The sequence below is a fragment of the Polyodon spathula genome, unplaced genomic scaffold (genome assembly GCF_017654505.1).
Source record: "Polyodon spathula isolate WHYD16114869_AA unplaced genomic scaffold, ASM1765450v1 scaffolds_624, whole genome shotgun sequence".
Taxonomy (NCBI): domain Eukaryota; kingdom Metazoa; phylum Chordata; class Actinopteri; order Acipenseriformes; family Polyodontidae; genus Polyodon; species Polyodon spathula.
This window is the reverse complement of record NW_024472113.1, coordinates 23,981-50,000: the sequence shown is the minus strand read 5'-3', so window position 1 is coordinate 50,000 and position 26,020 is coordinate 23,981. Positions and strand designations below refer to the sequence as shown.

General features: G+C 38.9%; 2 protein-coding genes across 2 annotated transcripts; both read left to right on the top strand.

Annotated features, from left to right (window-relative positions):
* Positions 1-1,396: 1,396 nt before the first annotated feature.
* Positions 1,397-5,843, top strand: cnr2 (cannabinoid receptor 2). Its single transcript, XM_041240556.1, has 2 exons — positions 1,397-1,572; positions 2,708-5,843. Exon 2 carries the CDS (start codon positions 2,812-2,814, stop codon positions 3,910-3,912), a length of 1,101 nt encoding a protein of 366 aa, XP_041096490.1. The 5' UTR covers positions 1,397-1,572; positions 2,708-2,811; the 3' UTR covers positions 3,913-5,843.
* A 6,260-nt stretch (positions 5,844-12,103) lies between these two features.
* On the top strand, positions 12,104-23,965 carry akirin1 (akirin 1). Its single transcript, XM_041240562.1, has 5 exons — positions 12,104-12,475; positions 21,618-21,767; positions 22,325-22,459; positions 23,203-23,274; positions 23,552-23,965. The coding sequence occupies exons 1-5, from the start codon at positions 12,271-12,273 to the stop codon at positions 23,560-23,562; spliced, it is 573 nt and encodes a 190-aa protein (XP_041096496.1). The 5' UTR covers positions 12,104-12,270; the 3' UTR covers positions 23,563-23,965.
* Positions 23,966-26,020: the final 2,055 nt, after the last annotated feature.

Here is a 26,020-nt window from a genome sequence, read left to right as displayed (position 1 = left end):
CCCATTTTCATTAATGGTGTTGGGGGGGGGGGGGTCAAAATAATAGACCTGGCTCATAAATTGTTCTCTGAGGGACAGAGGAAATGATGTTTCTCACCTCAGGAAAAAGAGAATTCCAGAATGCTACAGTGAGAATGAGAAGGGTGCTCTTCTGTAATCACAGATGCAGAGACTAGTTAGGAGTTGGGACTTTAGTCACCCCCAACCCCCCTATCCTGGGCCAATCAGCAAAAGCTGTCCAATTTCATAACTGCAATGGTTCTTGAGGTCCGGAATCCTCCAGCTTTTCTAAGAATCATTGGTTCAGTTAAGTAATTTAGGGTATAGATGGAACAAAGACTAAGCTGGGCTTCAGATCTTGAGGATTGGGATAGAGCCAGTACATAAAAATATATGTATATATTCTTTACTAGATTCCATAACTTTAATGCCTGTTCACAGTTTGCAAACATGATCCTGCTAGAAGGACCCTCGACTGATTTCCCCAACATGATGCAATTGAACGATCGAGGCTCACAGCTCTGCTTCATGTGATAGATGAATGCAGTATTTATACAGGCTTGTCCAGGATATTGCTTTCTGATCTGGCAGGAGCCACTCTCGATGAGGTGTGTCCTCCAGTATTGGTCAGCCAAGGCTACAAAGGACCAAAGATACAGTTGTACAGGAGGCAGTAGAGTAAGACCAACAGCCCTTACAGCAAAGTGTAATAAAGCCTAGTGAAAGCATGGTAAAGCATAGGTTAGCATTGTAAAACTCAGGGAGGTACATTCAAGCATGTTAAAAGATCATGGTTAACTATGACAAATGCATAGTACAACTGTTAGAAAACTGCAACATTACTCTAGTAAACTTCAGTGAGAGACATTCTGCCTTTCTGTGATTGGGAAGTTTTTGATATGTTACTTTTTTATGTATGAAAATATCCATTAGCCAAAAATGAACAGGGCTGATTGCATATAAGAATCCCAGACTTAGCATACAGTTGTGAGTTTGTTTGCAATGCAATAGTTCTAATAAAGTAACCATTTACATCTCCTTCTTAAATTCAGCATCCCTGAATATTTTAACTCCAACAGATGTCCCTTTTCATAATATAACTAAAATACAGTTCTAGAATAAATTCAATACATCCCTTAGGATGCTAGACTCTTGTGTACAACGTTAAAAAGTTTGAAAGGAGGTATAACTGCAGTGTACAAAAACTGAACAGTTTTATATGTAGAAATAAATGTCTATATTTCCATTCCTATTTGCTCTTTCACATGGGAAAGGTGTCGCTGCTCATCCAGATGCTATAAGTGACTCTATGCTATATTCCGCAGACCCTGTTAGAGATGAATGTGTATTGGAGGTAGAGAGAGAGAGAGAGAGAGAGAGAGACAGACAGGCATTTCTGTACTTTCCACTCACTCGCTACACTTCTAGATTGGCTGAGCTACAAACAGGAAGGATTAGCACACTCCAACATTGTAGCAATCTGCAACTACAATGTGCAAGATAAAGAGACAGTAGCTGTTAAGGATCTAAAGCAAAATGCAGTCTGGACTGCTTACTGTTAACACCCTAAAGGTAAGAAGACCGATCTGTTCAGAAATTTGTTTGAATGGCAATAGCCAGACTGTACAAATGGAAGAAATGCTGGCAGTAGAGTATATCGTTTCCTATAATGTTTCTGTTTTACTGTACACATTGTGATTATGAATCAATCCTCTGCTAAACATCTTTTAAGACTTCTACCGTACAGTGTACCTGTATATAGGATGATGTGGTATTCTGCTGCATGACGTCTATAGTAAAATGGGAATAGCAAAAGGTCATTTTAAAGGAAATGTTTCTGTTGCAGTTATTCATCCAGTGTGAAACGCACTGACTGAGAACATTAAAACTTGCAGGGCATCTGTTCTATAGAGAATATAATTCTGAACAGCAATATTGCAATCTGATAGTGACTTTACAATTATAATTAACTTAAAGACCCGTATATATGCACCATGTAATCCAGCTACTGTACCTAAGACAGGAACGGGTTCCAAAGTTCTCTAAATATCCTGCATGTAAATCAGTTCTGAGCTGCATTCCGGTTGGGTTTTGATCAGATCATGTGGGTTCAGAAGCATTGATTCACCCCGAACCCAACTAAGTTCATTCTGCATATTTGTTTTCTGATTCAAATCAATTCCAAAAAAATCTACTTCTTGATCCAAAACATTGTTTATCAACTAAATTACATTTGCTAAAACGCTTCAAAGTGTGCTAAAACTATTGACTGTTTAAAAGCAACGAAATGGAAAGCTAGCTCAGCTAATATTTGACAGACAGACAGATCCCATGTAACAGCTTTAGAATGGGGATTCTGTGTCACACAACTTCAGACACAAAACCGTCAGAGTAAATGTGTTTAATAGTGCCATCATGTGGCACTATGGGGAAATACAAGGTGCAGATAAGTAGTCTTTACAGCAGTTTGGGAGGACATACATCAGAGCAATAGCTTCAACAAGGCAGTTCAATGGATACCATGTGGCCAAACCTTCCTCAAAATACAATGTTTACATAACAAGCCTATGGAACCCTCCAGATGCACAAAAGGGCAGCCTGTCTATGCGGTGCTCTGCATCAGTCTTTAAAGGGTTTCAAAAACTTAAAAAAATCAACCTGTCTGACATATTTTAATGTATCCTTTCTTTCTTTTTTTCTACAAAAGACCCTTAATCTGCGCTCCATGAGTTCATCATGAATGATTGCTTTCCCGACCTCCCACTGCTTTAAAGAAGAAGAGGAAGTGTGCAAGAATCAAGAAGACTCAAAATGAGCAGCACTGACACAGTCTCCACCTGTCCTTACAGCAACACCACTGTAGCCCCTGGAAAAAAGAACGAATCCTGCGTGGACTTTACAGCCTTCATGGTGCTCACGGAAGGCCAGAAAATTGTTGTCTTCTCAATCTGTTTTGTTGTGGGGTCTCTGACTTTCCTAGAGAACTTGTTAGTCTTGTGCTTGATCTTCTCCACCCAGTATCTGAGAGGAAAGCCCTCTTATCTGTTCATCAGCAGCTTGGCTTTGGCCGATCTGTTTGCTAGCATTTTTTTCTCCTTCTTCTTTGTGGAGTTCCACGTGTTCAAGAACATGGTTTCCACACCGATGTTCTTGTTCAAGCTTGGAGGAGTCATCATGGCCTTCACTGGGTCCTTGGGGAGCTTGTTACTGACATCTATCGATAGATACATATGCATCCACAAACCTTCTGAATATAAGACCATCATAACTCGGAAGAATGCTTTAATTAGCCTCGCTGTGTTGTGGACGACCATAGCCCTCATCTCTTTCCTGCCGCTCATGGGATGGAATTGTAGCACCCTGAATTCAGTGTGCTCCGAATTGTTCCCTTGTGTAGACGAAACGTACTTAGCTTGCTGGCTGGCGTTTGTGATTTCCTTGCTAGTGTTCATAGTCTACGCTTACATTCACATCCTCTGGAAAGCACACAAGCACGCTGTATACATGGAAAAGCATGTGATCCAAAGCCGAAGCGGTAAAGCCCGAATGAGGATGGACATCAAGCTGGCCAAGACATTCGGTGTGATTCTGGCCATCCTGGTCTTTTGTTGGTCCCCTGTCCTGTCGTTCATGTTTGTAGATCTGTTCTCCAAGCTGGACAACAAGCTGAAGATGGTATTTGCATTCTGCTGCACCCTGTGCTTTGTGAACAGCATGGTCAACCCGCTGGTCTATGCCCTGAGGAGCAAGGACATGCTGCATGTTCTCCTGGGGGTTGTGGCCAGGTGTCATGATCAAGCAACGTTCTTCTGGAGCAGTGTGGAATCTGATGGGCAACAGAAACCAATCCATCCAGACACTGTCTGCGAATTGGTTGAGGTACCATCACTCACAGACTGCAGAAAAACCTGAAGACCAATTTCTGTTACAAATGTGTACAGCAGTCCGGCCAGAAATCCACACGATGCTAAAGTATTGCAAAATTGTAACTATGGCATAGCTCTTAAAGGGAAAATCTGTCTATTTGTTTTTTGCTTTTCCCCTGGTTTATAAAGTAAATACCTTGTGCAGGTTTACAGAACTGGATTAATTTAACAGTAACACTTTTTGTCAATGGGACACTGGACACAGCATTCATAGCACCTTCATAAGGACCAAGTAAAACTGTATAGCTTTGTGCATACACTGTTAAAATTGTCATAAGCCATTACAAGTATTGGAATGAGTATTAATATATTTTGTCATGTGTTGTCACAAAATGTGTAATTTTAATGTTATACAATGTGATTATTTAATAGCTTTAAACACTGATTGCTTTACATTTTATAAACACTTTTGGAAGGCACTATAGAATCTTGCATAATGTCTAATTCAAACCAAGCATTTTGTAAATACCCCATTATTAATTCACTATAAATAAGAGTCAGGTTTGCAATAAGTAAATGTACAGTCTAACCAAATGAGAAACGAGCCATCTCTTTAATCGTCTTGTCTGACAGACTAACATGCAGCCAGCCCTGATACTATCTTCTTACTAGTCTTTCAAATTCCTGTCTTGCACTTTAGTACACAGAAAGTGCATGTAAACTAAACTATGATAATGCGCCTGTATTCTAATTATTTTTGACTGTTGCCTATATGTTGAATAACTTGTTTATCACTGTTTGAATGCAATTGTTTGTTCTTAATATATGAATATGTTTTCCTTTGAGACATTCATGAGAGACAAAATATGTATTTGTCACATTAATATCAGACAGTGAATTCCTTTTACCTATAAAATCAATAGCTAGACTCATGAACGGACAGTCAAACACCCCCCTATATCCCTCGAATATGATACTCTCAATAATTTATCCTAAATAATGTTAATACCAAATTTCATGACAATTGCATAAGCAGTTCTCAAGATATATGCAAAGATCTAAATGTGACATACAGACGGATGTACAGACAGACAGACATCTCCATATATCCCCAGAATCTGATTCTCTCAATAGCTTACGTTAAATAACCAAGTTTCATGACAACTGAATAAGCGGTTCTCCAAATATATGGAAAACTGTGTGACATACAGTACATACATACAACCGCCTCCACTATCTCTAACCATCACAGCTGATTATAATAAACCCAGCCTTGACACCAGCAATAACTTGTCAAGCACACTAACCAGCACACATGGGATTGAACAGACAACACCTCCACACATTCAACCTTCCAGCAGCCATCCTTAAACACTCCAGCCTACTTAGTCAACAGGCTGTGATTCCTCACACACAATGGGCTGCCTCAGTCGTACCAAGAGATTTGCATATTCAGGCTGCTTGTTGATTGATTGAATGTTTTAAAATGCTGATTTTCCATCTCACTCTTTGCATTGTGTAATTTAGCTTGCAAACGGCTGGCAGTTATGGGATCTGTAGAGTGACCAGCTGTGGCACGTGTGATTAAAACCAGTCAGTGAACTAAGGGAATTAATGTACACCTGTTTTGGGGGTAAATAGATTTATCTGAGTTCTCACATCTGGAGGTTTCGGTTTGAATCCAGCTTAATATAAATCACAGTTAATGTTAATTGATGGTATTGTGTCCTTATAGTAACATTTTATTAGGAATTACTAAAGTAACTACTGTATAACTACCTGTATTTAATATTTTGTAAGCCTTTCAAATAGCTGAAACTACAGTTTTAGTAGCTGAAAGCATGGCTTGAATCTTCTACAACTTTGTAATTAATTAATCTAAATGCCATTGTCATATAATATCTGTATAAGAGCAAAGTACATTGGTTAATCTAGATGTGCTGTAAGGACTGCCTGGTCCCTATTAAATTAGACTACCAGCAAGTCTGTGTGTGGATCGTCTCATTTCTCATCTCCTCCTGGATATTGGCTAACAGGTTTTATTTACAGCGTGCACTGATTGTCAAAGGGCCCTGTTTTTTTTTTTTGTTTTGTTTTGTTTAGTTTTTTTAAACAGTGGCTGTTAATATTTAGATCAATTGAATAGAATTTAGCCCATTTTCTACCCAATTTAGAATGTTCAGTTATGTGCCATTGTGACTCAGTCCCTGCCAATTTTATTTCCTTAACCCACAGGAGCTCCCTGTGAAACCACCAACCAAGAACGACAACTTAGCACTGCCAAAACCTAGCACTCCTCCAACTGAGTCACCCTCAGGTGTGTCAAATTCTTTAATCCAAACAATAATATATGTTGTAACAATACACAACACCCGAAGATCAATTTTCTAAACGTACTGAGCGAGAAATGTGACACTGTCACGTATGACAAGTCTGGAAAGACACCAATGGCCTTCCTTGGCTGCAGTTTGTTTGGCAGGATAGTAGGCAAGCTGTGTAAGGTCCTGGAGTCAAAACGCTGTGTTGGGTTAGACTGTGTATCAAGCTGCATAGCTGGCCCACCTCAGACAATGGCAAAGCCTCACTGTAAAGGAACTTGACAGTTCTAGACTGAACTAAACTCCTACATAGCCCAGTCTTGTCCCGTCTTCCTGTTTCAGGGCAGGCCTCAGAGAAAGAAAATATTTGCTATCTTTAGCAAAACCAGTATTTCTTTTTAGGAAAACAAAAACTGACAAGTGAAACACAATCCAGGGGAGCCCAGGCTACAGTGTAAGCCCCTCGCAGAGACAGCTGTGCTGAGGTTCAAACGCTGTGCTTGTGTCTTGGGAAGCCATTATTCATGAAGACTAACGCAGATTACAAATGAACACTTGTCCCTTGCACAAGGCTGGCATCCAAATGTTTGAACTGCACATTCTTAAATGGGTTATGTAAGGTAAATTAAATCATTTTTTAAAGTTGAGACTAACAAACTCATTTTGGCACATGTGGAGCAAGCCAGATTCAAACCCAACAGTGGAGCAAATTGTTTTAAAAGTTTAGGACCAGAGAGCCTACTGGTGCTAAATTATCTAATCCCTGCCCTAATCAATTCCCCTCACAGCCTCCTACATGACACAAACCTTCTCTCCTGTGCATGTGGAGGAATGGAGTGGGGGGTCATGTGAGAATGGAATCTGCTGACACCTGTAAACCAGTTTGTGGATAAAGGAACACATTTGCTTTGTTAGGCTGGTAATCGTGTGAATCTACTGCCCTAACAACTTGAATATGAAAATGAGTCTGACTGTAAATGAAACAGCACAAGTGAAACCACTGGGAAACTTGACTCATTTGACAAATAGCAGGGATTTTTTTTGTTTTTATAGATAGTATTTTTATAAAAATTAGAGCTATAGTGTCATGAAAAAGATCATTGTAAGCCATCTCCACTGTAGTCACTTATATGATTTACACACATACAATACATTGTGTCCAGACCGAGGCACGTTGAATAAGCGCTTCTCTAAACATATATAAAAACTTAGTCTGACATCAAGACAGAGACACAGACATACCGTGCATCTTCTTACAAACAGGATGGTAAAGGTTACCATTGGTTTCAGTTAGATATTCTGAAGCTGTTATGCAGATAACTGAAGCATTCAAGCTGGTTTCCTATGGGACCCGCAGCTCACACGTGTGCTTCAAAAGAAGGCACTATCATGACTACATACACCAATGTATTTACCAAGCATTTGTCTTCTTAGTAACAGTTGTTTTGTTCTAGTTTTGCAAAATTAAATTGATGGTGTTTTAAAAAAAGTACCAGTATAACAGTGATCGGGAGAGCAGTAGATATAGAAAATCAAATTCTAATGACTGAAAGGTTTTTAAAACTTTAAATCCTATTAAAAGATTACTGGAGTGAGTCTGCACGGTAGTTTTTATTTTTACTCATATCACAGTATTTAGTTACTGTACTCCAGTTTGTCAAAATGTCCAAACTTGCTTTCCTTGTGCTTTACCAGTACTTAGATTTACTTTACTGTTTTTAGAAATTACATGTCAAAAAGGTATAATTGCAATGTTTGTGCTGGTCCAATAACAGGTATCAATTCCAACACGGTTTCTTCTTTTTTTGTCTCTTGACTAATGCAGATGTCTCCCAATATGTACAATTTGCAAGCAAAGTAAAACACATGGTGTCAGGTTGAAGGCTAGTTGTCAAACTGATTTGATGCTTTAGGAGATGCTTGTGAAGCTGTAACAACATGCTAAATGAAGTTCTGAAGTAGTTAACACTTAGGTTGTATGGTCTATAAAGCAAGCCAGTTTCAAATAAAGTGTCTCTTGTGTAGAAAGCTTGCCTTGTCATTTTAAGCTTTAGGCTTTAGTTACCATATACCGCATGTGATCTCTATTACACAAAGAACCCCATCAAATATTAATAGTCTCTTCCTCACCCTTTACCCAAATCAAATCTCTCTATAGTTTGTATGCTGAGCTAATAGTATCATAAGGTTGCTAAGGAAACGATATGCCAGGCAAAAGCATTTTCACCGAATGTACTGGGCCAGGCTGACATTAAACCATTTGACCTAGGCCTGGGAATGACATACTGTATTCGATCTGGTCTGTAGATAATTGTATGTGTGGCAAAGAAATCCAACAGGCTGCTTATCCTAAAAGATAATCTCACCCTAAACGCAGTCCAGCGACAGGAATACAGTCATCTTTCTGTAAAATAAATTGCTTTTGCGATTGTGATGAGACTTGGTAACAATACTCTTTAGCTGGTTATTGAGAATATCTGTCTATTTTGAAATATGTAACATGATAATCAATGGTGAATCATAACACTAGCCACTGAAAACCAAGATCTCCAGCGAAGCTGTTGGGAAAATCTGGGACTATCTTCTAAAACCTGGAATGGTAAAGCAAGTCAGTACAGTCTGCTTCAAGAGGCTACTGTCTTCCAATGTGAGCTGTAATGTGTTAACTATCCAGCAGGTGGCATTGATGTCTATACATATTACAATCCAGCTGATGTTTTAAAAGTAGCAATTTTTTTTTTTCATGTAAGATTACCATTAAACTACTCAAGGCTTGCTCTAACTTTAAGTTCAGCCCCTTTCAATAAATCTGATTGACTAACTAATCCCTTTTTCCCAAAATGCTGAAAGCCTTACCAGAATGCCAAATAACTGTCTAGACATTTATTTACAAAATTAATACATTAAATAAATCAAACCTGTGCCTCTATCTTTGACTTTACTATGACATGCATCTAGTGGTTGTCAAGTGGATTTTAATGGACCAGCTGGGTAACCATCAAGAACCAGGAGATCTTCCAAACAATTCCCTCCTATTGCCCTGAGCAGTGACTGGAATTTCTTAAACATTACAGATATACTGTACTTCATGACAGGTATTATTTCAATAACATCCGAGGGTACACAATGAGAAAGAAGTTATGTAAAGGACACTAATGTCTGGTTTTATGGCACAGAAAAGTTAATTATAAGATACTGTTCTACTGGGAGCAATTGCTGTTTTTCCATCTCTGTTGACATGTTATTGAGACTACAGAATTCTCCCAGCTGTTAAACATGTGTGTATGTGGATGTAATCATGAAACCTACAGAAAGAAATGCACAGAACATTTTGCCCATAATTTAAGGTAGGCTTACATTTTGCCCTCTATTGAATAGGACGCAGCTGGCTCGTTCCAGCTCAGGTGTACCAGGGGTGTTCCTCCATTTCTGGCTGATGATACATGAACCAGATATAACTGAGAAAATGACACCAGGGCATGCCAAGAGCTGTGATTAAAGGAAAAAAGAGAATCTTCAGCATGCAAATAAGGGAGGGCAGTGAACATATTGCTGATGCAAATAAGAAGGAGAAAATGTAATGGTAACCAGGGTTTTAAAATGTGGAGAAAGGTTTTATTCTGTATAACTGCTCCAGAACAACAGAGGCTTTCTATTAGGCAAAAAAAAAAAAAAAAGCATGATTGATTTCTTATCAGTGTCCTTGCCTGGGTGTAATCCAGTTTAAGTGTCTGCTAGGGAAGCAGGTTAATGGATGCCCTTTGTCACTTCCTGTGCTGTAGCTGACAAGTCCTTGGCATGCTTTATCGTTTCTTCCCTGCAGAAGGACAGCAGCAGTTTACAAGTTGTAAAACAAATTTCCGCATTTCCAAGCACCCCGGATCTCATGACCCAGCGTGTGCCATTATTATTATTATTATTAACCTTCAAGGGCACTAAATTCACAGTTACCAAAATATTTTAAAAAAGGTACACGCTGGATAATATTAAAACTCCAGTTATGATGACTTGGTGGTTCGTTGCAGCCATCAAAAAGTGACTTCTGTCTTCTCGCGATCCTGGGATAAATGTGATCACGATATATATAGAAAAGGTAATATTGAGATAATTACCTTGTGATCTTTATTTATTTATTTATTTTATTTTATTTGGCAGAAGGCCTCAACAAGCCCTGCCCTACCCAATGAAATTAATATAATGTGAAACTTCCATAACTTGATTGGAATAGAGGGAGTTTATATGAGGATCTGAAGCATTGGCCTGCTTATTATAATATGTATCCTATGACCAGTTTGTAGTATAGTAGAAAGTACTGTGTGTTGTCTTACAGTATTAGCACAGTTGCTTTGGCTAATAAGATTAGACTGGAGAACAGCAAAGCAAAAATAAAAAAAAAAGTATAAAGTGTATTTCAACATAATACAGTCAGTACAGCCTTTACAACCTTGGGGTTATTGAAGGATAGACCTATACTGCACTGAGTGGGTATATGGAAGGATATACAACTTGAAATCCAAGCTGAAGTAAGTGGGGTAGTCAACTCTACTCTTGTATGTGTAAAACAAGATAGAACATAATTATGGGATAGCTTTTTTTTTTTTAAAGCGTTTTTCATATGGCTGTCCACTTTTTTCCTTAGACATATTGTTGGCTTGAACGTATAAAACAAAGACAATGACATTTTCTAAATCTGTTCGCAAAAACAGACTAAAAATGCACAGCAGGCATTCTAATGTGAACAGGTCTGCTTAATTACTGGTCAGGACCTAGACTCAGACTTGGAAGCCAGCCTTAGGAACATGTGGGCATGTACAGTAGAAGATCAGTCAGCCATCTCAGAATTAAAGGACATGTATAAAAGGTGGAGAAGTGACCATGTTTGATGTGCTAATAACATGTAAGAAAATACATTTTAAAGCTTTGCTATCACTTATTTGAGCTACGAGTTATTCCAGGGAAGCTAATTGACTGAAATAAAAAGACAGAAGTAGAGCAAGCTGTGTCCTTATCTTTCAAAGTCTTTTACATATGGGGTTTTAGCATATTGTGCTCCCCAGCTGATACACCTTATTTCCCCTAAAGTGCTTGCTCAGTTGCAAACAGGTCATCGAGTTTTAATCTGCCCTGCAGAATTTACAATAAAACAGGACAGGACAATGCTGTTACACTTGGGACAGAATGTATGGTCAAAGGATTGGGCTCCAGGTGGAAAGATGAAGGGCATGACACAATCTGCCTACCTATTTACATTGTTCCCCATAATAATACCTTACATTAGGTCGAGAAAATTAGCAATAACTTCAAAAAACAAATGCTAAAAAGACATGTTGTGTGGGTTACAACTGTGTTCAGCTGCATTCAATGCAGCTTTTAAATTCCGTGTTATTAATTCACATTGCAATTGATGGTTAGTCGTTGTGCCAGAATGTTGTTACTTTGTGATTTGTTAAATGGACAAAGTTCTAATCATGGCAAAATAAACAAACAAATAAATAAATACTAAATACAAGCCTTCTGACTACGAAACAAACCACTCTGTAAAGCAATTATAATATGTGTAGCGTGGAAAATATAAACTTCACAGCTCCACGGTAATAACAGATTGGCTCTGTCTCCTCATCACCCTACCCTGAGAATTGTTTGGTCTCCAGAGTTACAGTTTTTTTTTTTAGACCGTAAACCTAACATTTCCTATAGGGGGGCCTAATGCGTACCTATACAAGTATCTCTCGTTCTGAATGCTATAGTTTCACTGCGATGTCTTCCCCGCGTAAAAAAAAAAAAAAAAAAATCTAAAATAAATGTATCGCTGTACATTTCTTGTTAGATATGAGAGAGATCGTTAGGTATTTATTTTCTGTCTCCCCCTTTTGCGAGTTACTGGCGCAGACCTCCATTGTGACGTCGCTGAATTTTGTTAGAAGCTGGGCAGTTGGCAGATACACCCGGCCGGAGACGCCATTGCAGTTTGTGAAAGCGTAAGCTGACGGGCGAGAGTCGGGTTGTCCTTGCGGCAGCGTTTAAACGGTCTTTCGGTGTACGTTTTTTTTTTTTTTCCTTTCTTTCTCTGCTTCTCGCAAGCAGCCATGGCGTGTGGAGCCACGTTAAAACGTTCGATGGAGTTTGAGGCCCTGCTCAGCCCCCAGTCCCCGAAGCGGAGGAGATGCAACCCGCTACCGGGGACGCCGGCCACCCCGTCTCCGCAAAGATGCAACCTCAGAGCGGCCACGGACAGCCCGCAGCACTCGGCCCAGCAGCAATCCATGGGTGGAGAACATAGACTTACACCAGGTAAATACGTACCGAATATATGAAATCCGGAAAGGGGGGGTTGGGTGGAGTGTGAGGGAGGGGGGGGGGGGGGGGTCGTAACACCACACACACGCAGGTTTATTTAGTCTATGTTTTAGCTAAAAAAAAATGTTTAAATACTTTTGTAGTCAACCCATCAAGGTCTTTACTTTCCAGTAGTGTACATTTTCCCTAAAAGCACCACGTTTTGATAGGCGTCTTGGCACATAACCCTGAATATAATTCATTAGGCTGACACTTTTTCTAGCTTGCTGCCATATCCCCAGTACGGTAGGTCATGAGAGATGCAAATCAATTGTACGCCTTCTCAATTACAGTAATACTGGAGAACACAAGTTATATGTATTTTTTTGTTGTTGTGGAGCTACGTGCTTGACATGCAATTTAAAACAACACAAAGACCTAGTGACAAAATGACCCACGTAAACTGCCCCGATTTCAAATGTAGCCAATAGGAGCGCTTTCAGGGGCAGAGGTTCAGAGCCGATGGGTTGGAAAACACACTTGAGATCTGGTCAAAATTTAGCACTACCAATTGTTGGCATTGCAATGCTTTCTTGTGTGGAGAGTGGGGGGTTGGGGACAGTATACACCGACTCGCAGCAGGGTAGGGATTGAACAGAATCGCCTTTTTCAACAGCTTCCTCCTTAAAGGGATTGTCCGAGTCTTTAACTGCCTAGTCTAAAATGTGCTTTTGAGCAGGTAAATATTTTCGGTGTGGGTAGACGGGTAGGTGCCGCAAACATGTGCCCCACACCCACGTTATGCTACCGTGGGAAGAAAATACATTTGGCATTTACTTAGGCTGACGAAATTCTACGGAGGGATAGTTTTGTGTGTGTTTGTTATATAACGTCATGATTTATTTCTATAAACAATTTAGAAGGAGTTAAATGTTTTTGATGGTTTACTAACCCCCCCCCCCCCCCCCCCCAGTTAAATAAATAAATACGTAATTTGCGCTAAATGCAGGCGTTGGTCAGGCAGATGCTGTAGGTTCATATTACAGTACAGAAGTCAAGGGTTATTGCCTGTTTTTCTCGTCAAAAACGTTGCTCCCATTTTTATCCGAAATATAAACCTTTAGTAATTATATAAAAACGTAGAAAGCACTGGCATTTAACAGAAATGTAACACCAGCACTTAAACTAGACCGTTTTTTGAAACCCTCATTAACGAACCGCCCGCACCACTCAAACTGTATTAAAAACAAAGGCTTTTTTTTTTATAATTGGTTTTGTAAAAGCCCGGCATGCCAACATTCAGTAGAGAGCGGTCATGGGAGGAAGGCAGATATTGTTAGGTTGATTTGGGGTTTGCACAGAATAAAGTCTGTTCACAAATAATGTTTGATTAACATAATAAATGGGCTCTAGATGTTTCACTGCTTGTTGTGGTCTATAGTTTTATTTCTGCCCAAATGCCCATGCACTGGAATTCAGCCTCCTGAAAGGCCAGCAGATAATTGCCTAGATTTTACTGCAGAAATCTTATAAAATGAATTACCACTGGGCTTTGAGGATTTAATATATGAGGAAGTAACAGCCTATGTTAATTTTAAACCATTATTTTATATTACCATACAAGTGAATGTGTGTCTTTAGTGTATCGAAACAAAATGCTTTCATGTCTAAACCTAATAAATGTAGCTTTAGCTAGCTGACTGCTAATCAATAGTCATCACTACCCTGAATATGTAGCAGCCATTCCCATCTTTTAAGGTACTTTCTGCTTAACAAATATTTTATTTAAAAGAATTTTAAAAGCTAAAATTAATTTCCACACTTTTAGAACTGGATGGTGCAGGTGCAGTATTGTATTTGTTATGGGACTAATATAATCTTGAAATTAATTTATCACTGTCTGCTGCCCTTTCAGCCTGGACAGATTCTTGTGCACTTGCTGCTAGATGACTCTGGTTGACAGCTGGTTTTGTTAATGTCCAGATCGCTCTTGGTCTTAACCTGGTGTCTCACATGACAAGCATCAAGTTTGTTCCCAGCTATTCTTCCCCCTCCTCCATGACTGTTCTGCAAAGGCTGTTTTGTGTTGCCATCCAAAATTGGATGTGCTTTTAGTTTATTTCCAGATTTCTGACAGAGTTGAGGCTAGCTGTAGTTGATCTTATGTGGTAATCTGTATGTCTGTCTTCAGCTCTGAGTGTTGTCCTTGCAAATGCCTAGGACACCATAGGTTGTGTGTGGCAAGCCTGTAGAAGATTGCCTCACAAGGGAAGCTAAAATGGAAGAACAAAGCTGCAGAGTAGACAGAGCTTCACACCCAGTGGCCAGCATGTTCTCCTTCTAGTGGATATGGTGCCACAGTGATGGTTGCTTTGTGGCATTTTAAGCCAGGAAATCTTGTAGGTGGGAAAAGTTTCCCACCTTTTAGCAATGTATTAATTAAACATGGCATTTGAACATAAATATAGTGTTCACAGTTTAATGAGTACATTTATAAATATTACCACAAATTTTTTTTTTTTTTTTTTTTTTTGAGTAAAGCCAAGATTTTCAATTGCTTTTGTTGCTAAAGTACCTGAAGACACTTATGTTATCATGTTTATAAACATCACTTGGCTCATTGCTGGCATTAAAAAAGCAGGACAGCCTAAGAATTACATTACAACAGTTCAGAAAACAAAATGTCCAGCACTTGTGAGAATCATACTTAGTTTTCCACTCACACTGTAGTTCAGTCTAAAAATAAAGGTGCTTGGAAAATATCTGTTTTATCTTGCTGGCATTACAATAACAAATAATGAAAGTTAAGTAACAGTCCAGCAATCTCATGAGAGAGTAATCCTATTTACGCCATAAATGAAGTTTAGGGTTTTGCTGGCATTACAATAGCCAGGATAAAAAGTAAACACATAATGCATTTTCAATTGTATCTCTGCTAATTCTGCCTTATTTGCAAGAGGTGTGTCTCCAGACAGAATTTCTTTATGAAACAAACGGTGTGCAGTCTAGTGACTACATCCTTTTAAACAGTAAAGTGATCAGTTTTCTTTAAGGAATATAAAATAGCTAGAAAATTAGCTTTTCAGCTCGTTTCTTTATCGTCGGATAGTATAATTTAATTAAGAAACATTGTTGACCGTGTCAGTGTGTGTGATGGCTGGACAGTCCCATACACACTGTAGTTGATGCCCAGAGCTCTTTCCTATACCTATGCTGAAGGGGGAGTAGCCCTCTAAAGAAATATATATTATCTGCAATGCAAACACTAGATTAATTTCCAGTGTGTGTGCCAGAACGTTTTTGCTTAAGAAATGTTTAAGGGGCTGATCTATTGCTACATGATTGTGAAATGATGTCGACGTACATACTTTTATAAATGTAAAATATGTTTGCAGAAGTGGTTAAAGTTGAGATCATTGTATATTCAGCACTGTGCTCTAGGGTACTGTGTTTAAAGGGTTGCCCAGCAGCTGCCTTTTCATTCATGACATCAACATTTTAGAAAAGAATATGACCCAACAACTGTCGTACACACATCCAAATGTGTTCATTTGCAAAAAGAAAAAGGAATGGCAATTAAATCTAATAGGTGCTGTGTATTTGAATTCAGAGATGCAGATGGTGCTGCATGACTGCCGCTTTTACTTTGTCAAAACATTGCGACACGTAAGAAAACAGAAGAGGCCAGATATATGATGATATTGGAAGCAGTGGTTTGAATTTGTTACAGTAGACAGTTTCCATGGAAATGTGTTTTTTTTTTTAATTTTTCTAAGCAGCTGGATTCCATTTACACTTGTATTGTTTTACAGTAAATGCACACTTACAATCTGGGACCTGGCATCCCTGGATAGCAATTAGTACACCACAGCCTACTGTAGCAATATGCAATCGTTGGCAATTTGTATAGCAGTGAATGATAATTGTGCATCATTGGACAATTATCATCATTGGTCTTAGACTGCCAGTGCCAGTAATGTGGAATATTTGTGGCCTCTGGTTTCAAACACTTTTCTCTCAAGTTTCCCATTGTCTTCCAAAGCAAAATGAACTCCATAAACCCTGAAAACACTGGTTTGTAACTAAATTTCTATGTGGTGCAAATTGAAACAGTGCTGTTTTGCTTGAGGTGAAAAAGAGGTGTTTTCAGATAGCATCAGATAAAAGCCTGCATTTTATTGGCATGTTTATTTTATCCTTTACCCTTACATATTTTAAAGCTTGCTTTTATAAAATTGGTTAATGTGTGTTTTCTAGCTGTTTAGGCTGTATCCTGCTGTGCGTTTAATTCTGTATCTAAAGATAAATCTAGGTCATCGGAGCGAGCTTGCGGTAACCTGAGATTCTGGTCCCAGGTGTCTCTGAACCTCTGGAGATGCACACACTGCCTTTCTAAAGTATGCTGTGTGCATGATTTTAAAGGTTGGAGCTGCCTCACTGTTTCTGCTGTAGATTAGGAGATATTTTGGGAAACTGCTTAATCATCAGGTAACTATTAGAACTAAACATATTGTGTGTGTTCTTTCTTTCTTCGTGTGCAGTGCATGGTGCATTTGCCCTGCTAGTTGGGATCTCTGACATTTACTACTCTGACAGAATTCCCTTTGTTCTCGTTTTTTAACCAGTGTTGGGGTGAGTTTGAACTGAAAACATGCCAGAAGTTGTTTTGCCAACTAGGTCAACGGGGCCACTCTCTTAAAGAAAGCAAGCTGTAAACTGATTGCACAACATTTATTGTTTTAGGATGTTAGTTCCTTGCCAAATTGATATGTGCGTGTTGGATTAGTCTTGTATTCCCCCCTCCCCTCTTCCCTTTTTAAAATAGGCACAAGCTGTTAAGGTCACCCACGGCATCTCCTTTAGCTTTTCTGTACCATAGAAATGTCAGGATTTTTAAAGTTATTATTTTTTGTTTGGTATGGATTTGCAACTATTGAGGCATATATACAAGGCCATTACAGTATAAAATTGATCACAGGGTTAAAGTGGGGATGTGCATAATAAGACTTAATTAACCATTCATTGTTAAATCCAGTATCTTAAAATGGATTTCAGACTTCTAAATTGAGAATAGCGAAGGAAACTAATTAATAAAAGCAAGCAACAAAATGAAGTACTTTCTTGCTATTTGCATAAATACGCTGTCTAAGTAAAAGCGTCTGCTAAATGACCAATTAATAAGTAGTGAAGGGTTGAGTGTGCTGTTGTGATTTGCAGGGGGGTAAAAAAAAAAAAACTTAGATTAGGAAAACAAAGCGGTTCGTTTTATGGAGACTGCCACACGGACTCCAGACTTTCAGTTACTGAAAGTACTTGTATGAAGCACTAGGTTGTTGAGAAGCAGCTTTTAATAGGTTGTGGCAGGGTTAAGCGTTTAGTGTGTTGCCAACTTTCATCTCCTATTTGTACTCTGAATTGGTTGCAACTACGCATTGTTCAAATTGAAATACCAGAAGGCAAAAAAGGCAGTGTGCCATTTTTTGGAATAAACAACTGCAAATAAAGTTGGCATGAAGGAGCCACTGCAGAACTAACATTTGGAAGTTCGTGGTTTCCTGTGCTACTTTTGGCAATATTGCGTTTCAGCCGCCTTTGAAAAGGAAATGCATTGGGGTTTGAGCTTTTTGGAGAGCTTGTAATCTGTGTAACATGAACTGAAGCACAGCAAATCATTGCCCATTTCTGCAACTCTGCTTTTAATTCCAAGGCTTTCTTTTAAACTCCAGCCTGCTTGTGAGTTTCTCTCCTTATCTCAAGGGTCAAAGCATGTCAGGAATCGTCTGTTTCCAAAAGGCCTTTCATTGCTCCTTTTTAACTCTGTTTTTTTTTCCAGCAACAGAGTTCCAAAGGGGATCGGAGTACACTCCTAATGCACACAGTCTGCAGTATACTGTACACATTGCCTGCAGTGAATCATTCTACTGTATTCAGTTACCAGTAGTTAAACAAAGCTGAGGAGATAGTGTGTCAAACTTTTGCTAAAAACTGGAATGCTTCATCAACTGCCTGTTGATAAAGCATTGCGAGTCGCCATTCATGAGGCTAAATCTGGTATATCTAACAAATTTCCCTGTGCAAGGAGCTGTCATACATGATCTTGCTATTTCAAAAATAAATAAATACAACTTCTAGGTGCGTGCTTCTGCTTTCCCCATCATCGATGGAAGAGGCTGTATTTGATCATCTTTTCTGGCCACTGGGAGGTCACCTTTGTTGCTAGGCAACACCTGAAATGGGATTCTGTCATTGTTTGCATTGCCATTCTGTGGGGAGCAGGGGAGGGACTTTCATAAGCCATGCTAGCAGTTTTTTTTTTTCTTTTTAGTTTGCATTTAAAAAGTGCTTGAAAATGTAAAGGCTTGCTAGGGTGCATGCAAGTTTAAAACTATACTCTTATCAAGTTAGTTATGGACACTTGTGTGCAATGTGAAAGTCAACAAACAAATATTGGACAATCAGAGTTTGCCGTTCTGCTTTAAAATGGGCCATTGACAGATTTCAAAATTCTATCCAAGCACCTTGGAGTAAAACGTAGGTGCGATTAATTGTATCTTACAGTATGTAGCTTTATTTATGATGCTGTAGTACATTGCAGTAAATAGCCTAGCTCCTTATTTAACAGAGAAAACAATCAACCTACACACACTGGAGATATGTTAGAGCTGTTTGTCTGAGCTGTGTTCAGCTGCGTGGATGGGTTCAGTGTCGAGTCCTAGGCGACAGGCAGCAACTCATTGCCTTGTTCTGGAAAGGCTGCCAAGCCCTGGATCTTTCCAGTTGACTTGAATTCTATCTTTTATTATTTCCATGAAATGTGGACCTTTAAATTACCAGCATGGCCTCTGTTATTTGATATGATGATCTGTGTCTGTGGAACGGTATAAATACAATTAAATCAACACACAAGTAGCAGGCTTGCACTGTTGAAAACTGCTTTAATGCAAAGAGCAGGCTGCCTAGGTTTTTTGAATTGCTGTGGGAAGAATGCAGTGTACTGCGAGTCAAATCCTGTCTGGCTCTTGGTCCTGTATTTCTGGTTAAAGTTTTAATAATCTCCTCCTGGGTGATGTATCACTCCTGCCTCTCGTATGGAACTAATGCTGGCTGATTTGACGATGCTGGCTGCAAAGAAGACCTGGAGTGAGCCCTTCTATGGAGAAGAGTATATTTTAATAACTCTAATATAAACGTTTGCATCCCATGGCATAGGAGTTTGTGAGAGTCCAGGCTTTCTTATGAGCTTATATAAGTTATTTGTAGAAAAAGTGCATGCTGTTTCTAGTTTGGCAGAGTACAGTAAGCGCACACTTAACTATCTAACAAATGGCTAATGGTTGGGGATATGCACGGGGAATGCATAGTTAATGAAGGTACAGGTTTGAATTGAAGTTGGATCACTAGGGGTTTGCTTAAACCTCAGAGGACATTGCCACTGAGTGGGAACCTTTATCAGAGAGATAGCAGTGATTTGATTGGGAACTGAACTGCTCCCAGACAGGTGGGCAAATGTGGTACTGGGAACTTCCCACTCCTTGTGCTGTTGCTGCTTTGTAGATCGAGGACTGCAATCTTCAAAATGCACAGTGTAAATACAGTGGCTACAAGCGCTTTTGGATTTTCTGTGGCATAGCAAATACAGTGCTATGTATTAAGATGCAATGATGCTGTATGCTGTGCTGATATAACCTGTTAAATCGCAGCTGCTGTGCCTCCTTGGCTTAGCTATTCTTAGAAGTATCAAGACAACAAAGTAATGGTGCAACATTACAGCACTGCAGTACTTGTGTGCCAGCAGTCAGATATTGATGCAAGTTCAGTTGCCTTGCTAAACAAGGATGGTTGGATTTACCTCTGCATTGGGGCCTACAAAAAATGTGTCTTCATGGGCACCTGAACTATGTGGTCACCTGTTTTTGCTGACCAAAAAGAATAAGCAGTTTTTGGACAGTTTAACTGGGGCGTTTCCCTGTGCATGAAGACATATGTACTGGTGAAAGATGTACAGTTTCATGTAATTTTAGAGCACAGAGTAATGGCAGTAACATTGAAAATGCCTACTGCAGAGCTGATCTTCAAGAACCAAGACGTGGAAGACATTTCTGAAATGAAGCAAATAGATCAGATTCCCTAGACTTAACTATAGCTTATAACTCTAGATACTGAGTCGCTGTAGTGTTGTCTTGCAGTACAGAAAACATACTGCCTTAGGCGTAACTAACTGTGCTGTGCCTCTTTTCTTCAGGCCCTGACGGGATCTTGGAATGCCATCAGTATGAAGTTTATTTATATTACTGTCAGGGTGCTGTTAAAATGTACTGTCTGGCTCCCCATACATATCACCTACAGTACCCCCATATATCAGAATCATTTACAGTGTTAAAGTCCTGAGAACCATTAGTTTAAAATGTCTGCAGTGCATTGCACTGCTTGTCTCTGAACTGACTCAAAGCCCTTGCTTTTATTTCTCAGTAAATAGGTCATTGAAAGGAGCCGTCCCCTCCCAATCGAGTACATTCCAAAGCTGCTTCATTTGTAATACCTCAAATGTCCTTTCCTATACTTGATTCACACAGATATTTTACTTTTGCTTAGTTAGCAGTTTTCTAGCTAAATCCAAGCCACACATGTTATGTATGCACTAATGCATTTTGAACATTATTTGTGTTACTATTGTTGGTCGGAGAAAGTTTGCTCTGTGCCCTACTTGCAAGAAGTCTGTTTTTCTTAGTGTCAAAGCATGTTAATAACTGGAAAGAATGTCAGTCTGCATTGCTTTAGAGAGCATATGTGGGAGTTTCCAAGTGAAAACAGAAGCCAGTTGCCCATTGGATTGTGTAGGGTGGTGGACAGGACAAATTATATTAATTAATTATAAAAAATTGCATGACTTCTTCTGCTGGTTGTCAGTTACTGTTCTCACTTGCATGTTTCTCCAATGTTTTAGTTAGGCCCTAAGATACAATACAGCTAAACCCATGGTCGTGTATTTTCTCATCATTCAGGTTTGTATAGTGGTGTACAATTTAGAAAAAGTCACAAAAGTCACTGAACAAACTTTTTAAAAGTGGAAGTGTTTTTGCCTGTTAAGCTTCCATAAGGTACAATTTCATTACTATAGACTGAGTTCTTGTGGTGTTTTTTTGGTTTTATTTTACAGAACAGATATTTCAGAACATCAAGCAGGAGTATAGCCGCTATCAGAGGAGAAGGCAGTTGGAGATCTCTTTCAATCAGAGTGAAGCCGGCTGTAGCTCCAGTGATGGCCAGGCTCCAAGCACAGCGATAGCAGCACCCAGCTCCCCACCAGGTAAGGCGAGATGTAATTTGAAATGTGTTGGTGTGCTGTAGTCATCCAAGCCATCATTTTAACCCAGTCCCAGAGATTGGTATGCACATCCTAGGTTGTATAATTTCTTTTGAGGCATCACATTCCTAGGGCTAATACCATGTACACAAACACCTCTTGACAAGCCTTTGGTAAAAGTGGTTTCCTGCAGTCATTTTATTGTGACTGCCAGCAGATTATAAAACAATATGGGACATACGTCTTCACTTCAACAGAATTTGAAAGCGATTTCAAAGACTTCAGATACAACTGTTGCTGTAGTACTGTCAAGGGAAATTATTCTAGATATTATCTGATTTTGTAGGATTAGTTGGCAGTGGGAAAGAACACGTCGGCATTGCTTGGTTTTTTTCCCCCCAGTTAAACTCTTCTGCTGCTGTCCAGTCACAAGGCACATTCAGGGTGAAGAGATTTTGAACTTTTTTTATTTTAACTACTCCCCTTGCATAACTTTTAAAATGAGCCCTCTATTTGTTAGATCTGGTAAAAGTGTATTAATATTTGTTTGTTTTGCCCAGGTGCATCCTCAGTAAAGAAGGACCTGCCTTCATTCTCGTTACGGCAGGTGGGATTCCTGTGTGAACGTTTGCTCAAAGACCATGAAGAGAAGATCCGTGAAGAATACGAACAGATTTTAAACACGAAGCTTGCAGGTAAGAAAACTCTTGTGATTGACAGTATGATCTTGTCAGGTGTCTTGAGGATAAGCAAGGTTGGGGTCTGGTTAATACTTTACATGGGCGACCGCTAATGAACTTCACTTGCTGCAGAAAGGGGTGTTTGGGGGGCATTCATACCTCTAAGCAAGAACTCCACTGCTTTCCCAGTATGATGTTAAGGGGTCACATTGCTGAAGAAGATGTCTTTTTCCTTCAGAGGATCAGAAATCAAACACAGGTCCTATCTACACCATGGACAATAAGATCCCATCTTACAGTCCCATCAGAAGTGGAAATTTGGAGTCAGTCATAATTGAGGAGGTGTCACGTGTATTTTATCCCCAGTACCTTCTGTACAACATTTTTTAAACAGATTTGCATTGTTGAGTGACTGCTTGAGCACTCTACTTGAATTGCCCTGATGGAAAAAACGTCTTTTTATAAATGAGATTCTTGGTGTGAGAACTGCCTTGCAGGCAGCTGAGAATTCCCCAGCAATTAGCAATGCTTTGCAATTTGCATAGCAGCAACAGAAATTGTACAGCATTTGACTATGCTTATCCTTTTTAATTCTCTGATGTACCATTGGATGCATGTTGACATGAAGCCTGGTATCCGGATTGCCCAAAGGGAAAATAAGCATGAACTGCTATTGGTGGGGGGATGAATGTGTTTATTCTGTGCTCTCTTTAAGCTATGGCAAATTGATGATACTCCTTTTGATCTTACTTTTTCAGAACAATATGAATCGTTTGTGAAATTTACACAAGACCAGATCATGCGACGATATGGGGCAAGGCCAGCAAGCTGTAAGAAATGTTTAATTTTATTTTTTGACAAAACTACAATCTGTCTCTGAATTGGCAACAGAGAATTGTACAAAACACACACTAGGATATTAAATGGGCAAGTAGTAAAATATTCCCAATGCCCCTATCTGAATAGCCACTCTAGTATTTACTGTAGTGAATTAAATACAGGTGTGTTTTACCCATATCTGGAGTTTTTTGTTCATTTGGGAATGTAACAATTTTACTATAATTTGAATGTCCCCAGCAGTAACAGAATGTCCCTTTTCTTTTGCAGATGTCTCTTGAAGAACTTTGATCAATAGGTACCAGCTTTCACCTCAACCAGATGGCTGCTGTACATTTTTTTTTTTTGTTTCATTTTGTTTTATTTTTTTGTTTTTCAGCAAACTATTTGGTGCCATGATTTATCTGTCTTTTTAATTCCATGAAGATATAATTCAAACTGTTGCTGCAGGCCCCTTTTTCACCTCTGTTAAAAAAAGAGAAAAAAAGTAATTTCCCCAATGCTACTGTGTTACTATGCTACTTTTGACTTTACTGTAACCTGCCAAATCTCAGTCAAAATGGTTTTGCTGCAGCAGATAAGATAACCCTGCCTTTTTGTTTGCAAGCAGCACTGAATGTGGGATTTTTCTTTCTTTTTTTTTTTTTTTTTAAATGTTAATAAAAATAAAGTTCTGTGATGAGGTACTTATGTAGACTACTCATTTTTCAGGATTCTGTATTTTAGTGCACTACAGTTAATTTGTACAGACTTGTTTTCCTTTGTAGTGGATGGGAGGACCACACGATATATCGATATGCAGTTAATGTTTAGCAGTTGTACGATTGTCCTAATAAAGTAGAGCATCGCCAATCTGAGTTCTGGTGAAAATCATTAATCAAACCTCCCATCTTTGCCCTCACTACCCTTCCCAAAGCCACTCTGGTAACATACAGCAGAGCATTGTGCTCAGATAATGGTGGGGTTACTACTTTACAGTTTGTAACTTGCAAAAGGACTGTTCATTGTCTTAAGATCGCATTGCAACTGTTTTTTTTTTTTTTTTTTTTTTTTTTTTTTAAACCTACTATATACAAAACCAAGTAAATAGAGCATGATTTTAAAGAACTGTCTTCTGAAGAGAGACTGCATGTTTTAATGGACAGTTTGAATGTACAAATAGCTGGCATATAAGACCACACTGCCCTTTACTGAATAAAACCATTTTTTATTAGGATTATTTGTTTTATTAGGATGAGAGTTGAATTGTTTGAAATGTAGTATATGTTACCTTGAGGCACGTGGCAGTGTCATTCTGAAGCAAACTGTGCTGGTGCATATAACATGATGGAAGTTCTGGGTCAATGAACCCTGTGAAAGATTCCTACCAACTAATGTTTTTGGACAACCAAAAACTGCAACCTTTGCGCTTTGTACAGATTTGTTTTTTTCTAATTCAGCATGTGCTTGTGTGGGATTGTTATTTTACAGAGATGGCAGGTAGTTTCTAGAATGCTGATCCTGAAGATTTGGCCATTTTTAAAGAATTCAAGTGAATCAAAACAATATTTCACTGCTGATGCTGGGAATAAAATGATTTGTTTAGGGGAAAATAAACCATATAAGAGACTATGCTGCAGAGCCTTTTTTTTTTTTTTTGTAATAGTTTCCTTCCAGGAGCTGGTGTGTGTGGTGGGTTAATGCATCGGGTTTGGCCGTCTCCAATTCCTCGTCTCTAAACTACCACAGTCATATTTATGAAAAAAATAACGTAACGTAAAGTATTTTAAATCTGCACATGTTGGCAATTTATTATAGACCACAGTAGTTTACTTTTAATATAAAATTCCATTTTGATTGCAAGTAATACTTGTGTAATAAAAAAAGTAAGAAATATATATATATATATATATACACACACACTCACACACAGGGTGATTAGACAGTGAAGGAAGGTTTACCACATCAATGCATCCTATCTCATGTGGTTGATCATTACTTGTCATGAAAACACTTAAGGCACTGCCTTGGGAGTTTTGCCACTATGCATGGACAGCTAGCAAAAAGACACTACCATACAGGTAGCAGCAGTGTCAGAAATGGAATGTATAAGCATGCAGGTTAAAACTGTTCCTTCAACCCATAACAGGATCGTTCATCCAGGAAGCTTTCTCTGGCTTAATGTCATTGTGCCACTAAAATAGTAAACATAAGCTCCCCCTAGTGGGGAGATTGAAAAAGAGCTAGGTCATTTAATTCTATAAGAAATTCTAGCAATATCCGTACATAGTGATGAGATCAGTTTAAAATGTAAACTAAGTACTGTATAATGCTACAAGCAAAAATTAAGCATATCAGAATTAACAGTGTTGCTTCAACTTAACAATTACTGATGTCTGAATTACTGGAAAGTTTGGTTCAGTTTTGTACAACTCCAAAATAAACAGTTGCTATGCTGTCCGTGTCTATAAACGTCCATGTACGTATTGAATTTTACTGGGCGACACTTAAAGGAACTCTATGGCAGTAAAGTATTGCACAACAATCGCATGAGCGTGTTTCTAATTACAGTACACTGGATATCGATTGAGATGATTTTGCACGTCCTCACTTTAAAAACACGATGGAGCTCGGGGGGGGGGGTCAGCCATCGGGAGAATGGATAATCAATGCATGTCCTTCATAAACACTAAACTAATTACCGAATTCAATTCACCATGTAAAATTTTTGCAAGTTTGTATGTTTTGTGCATGTAATTA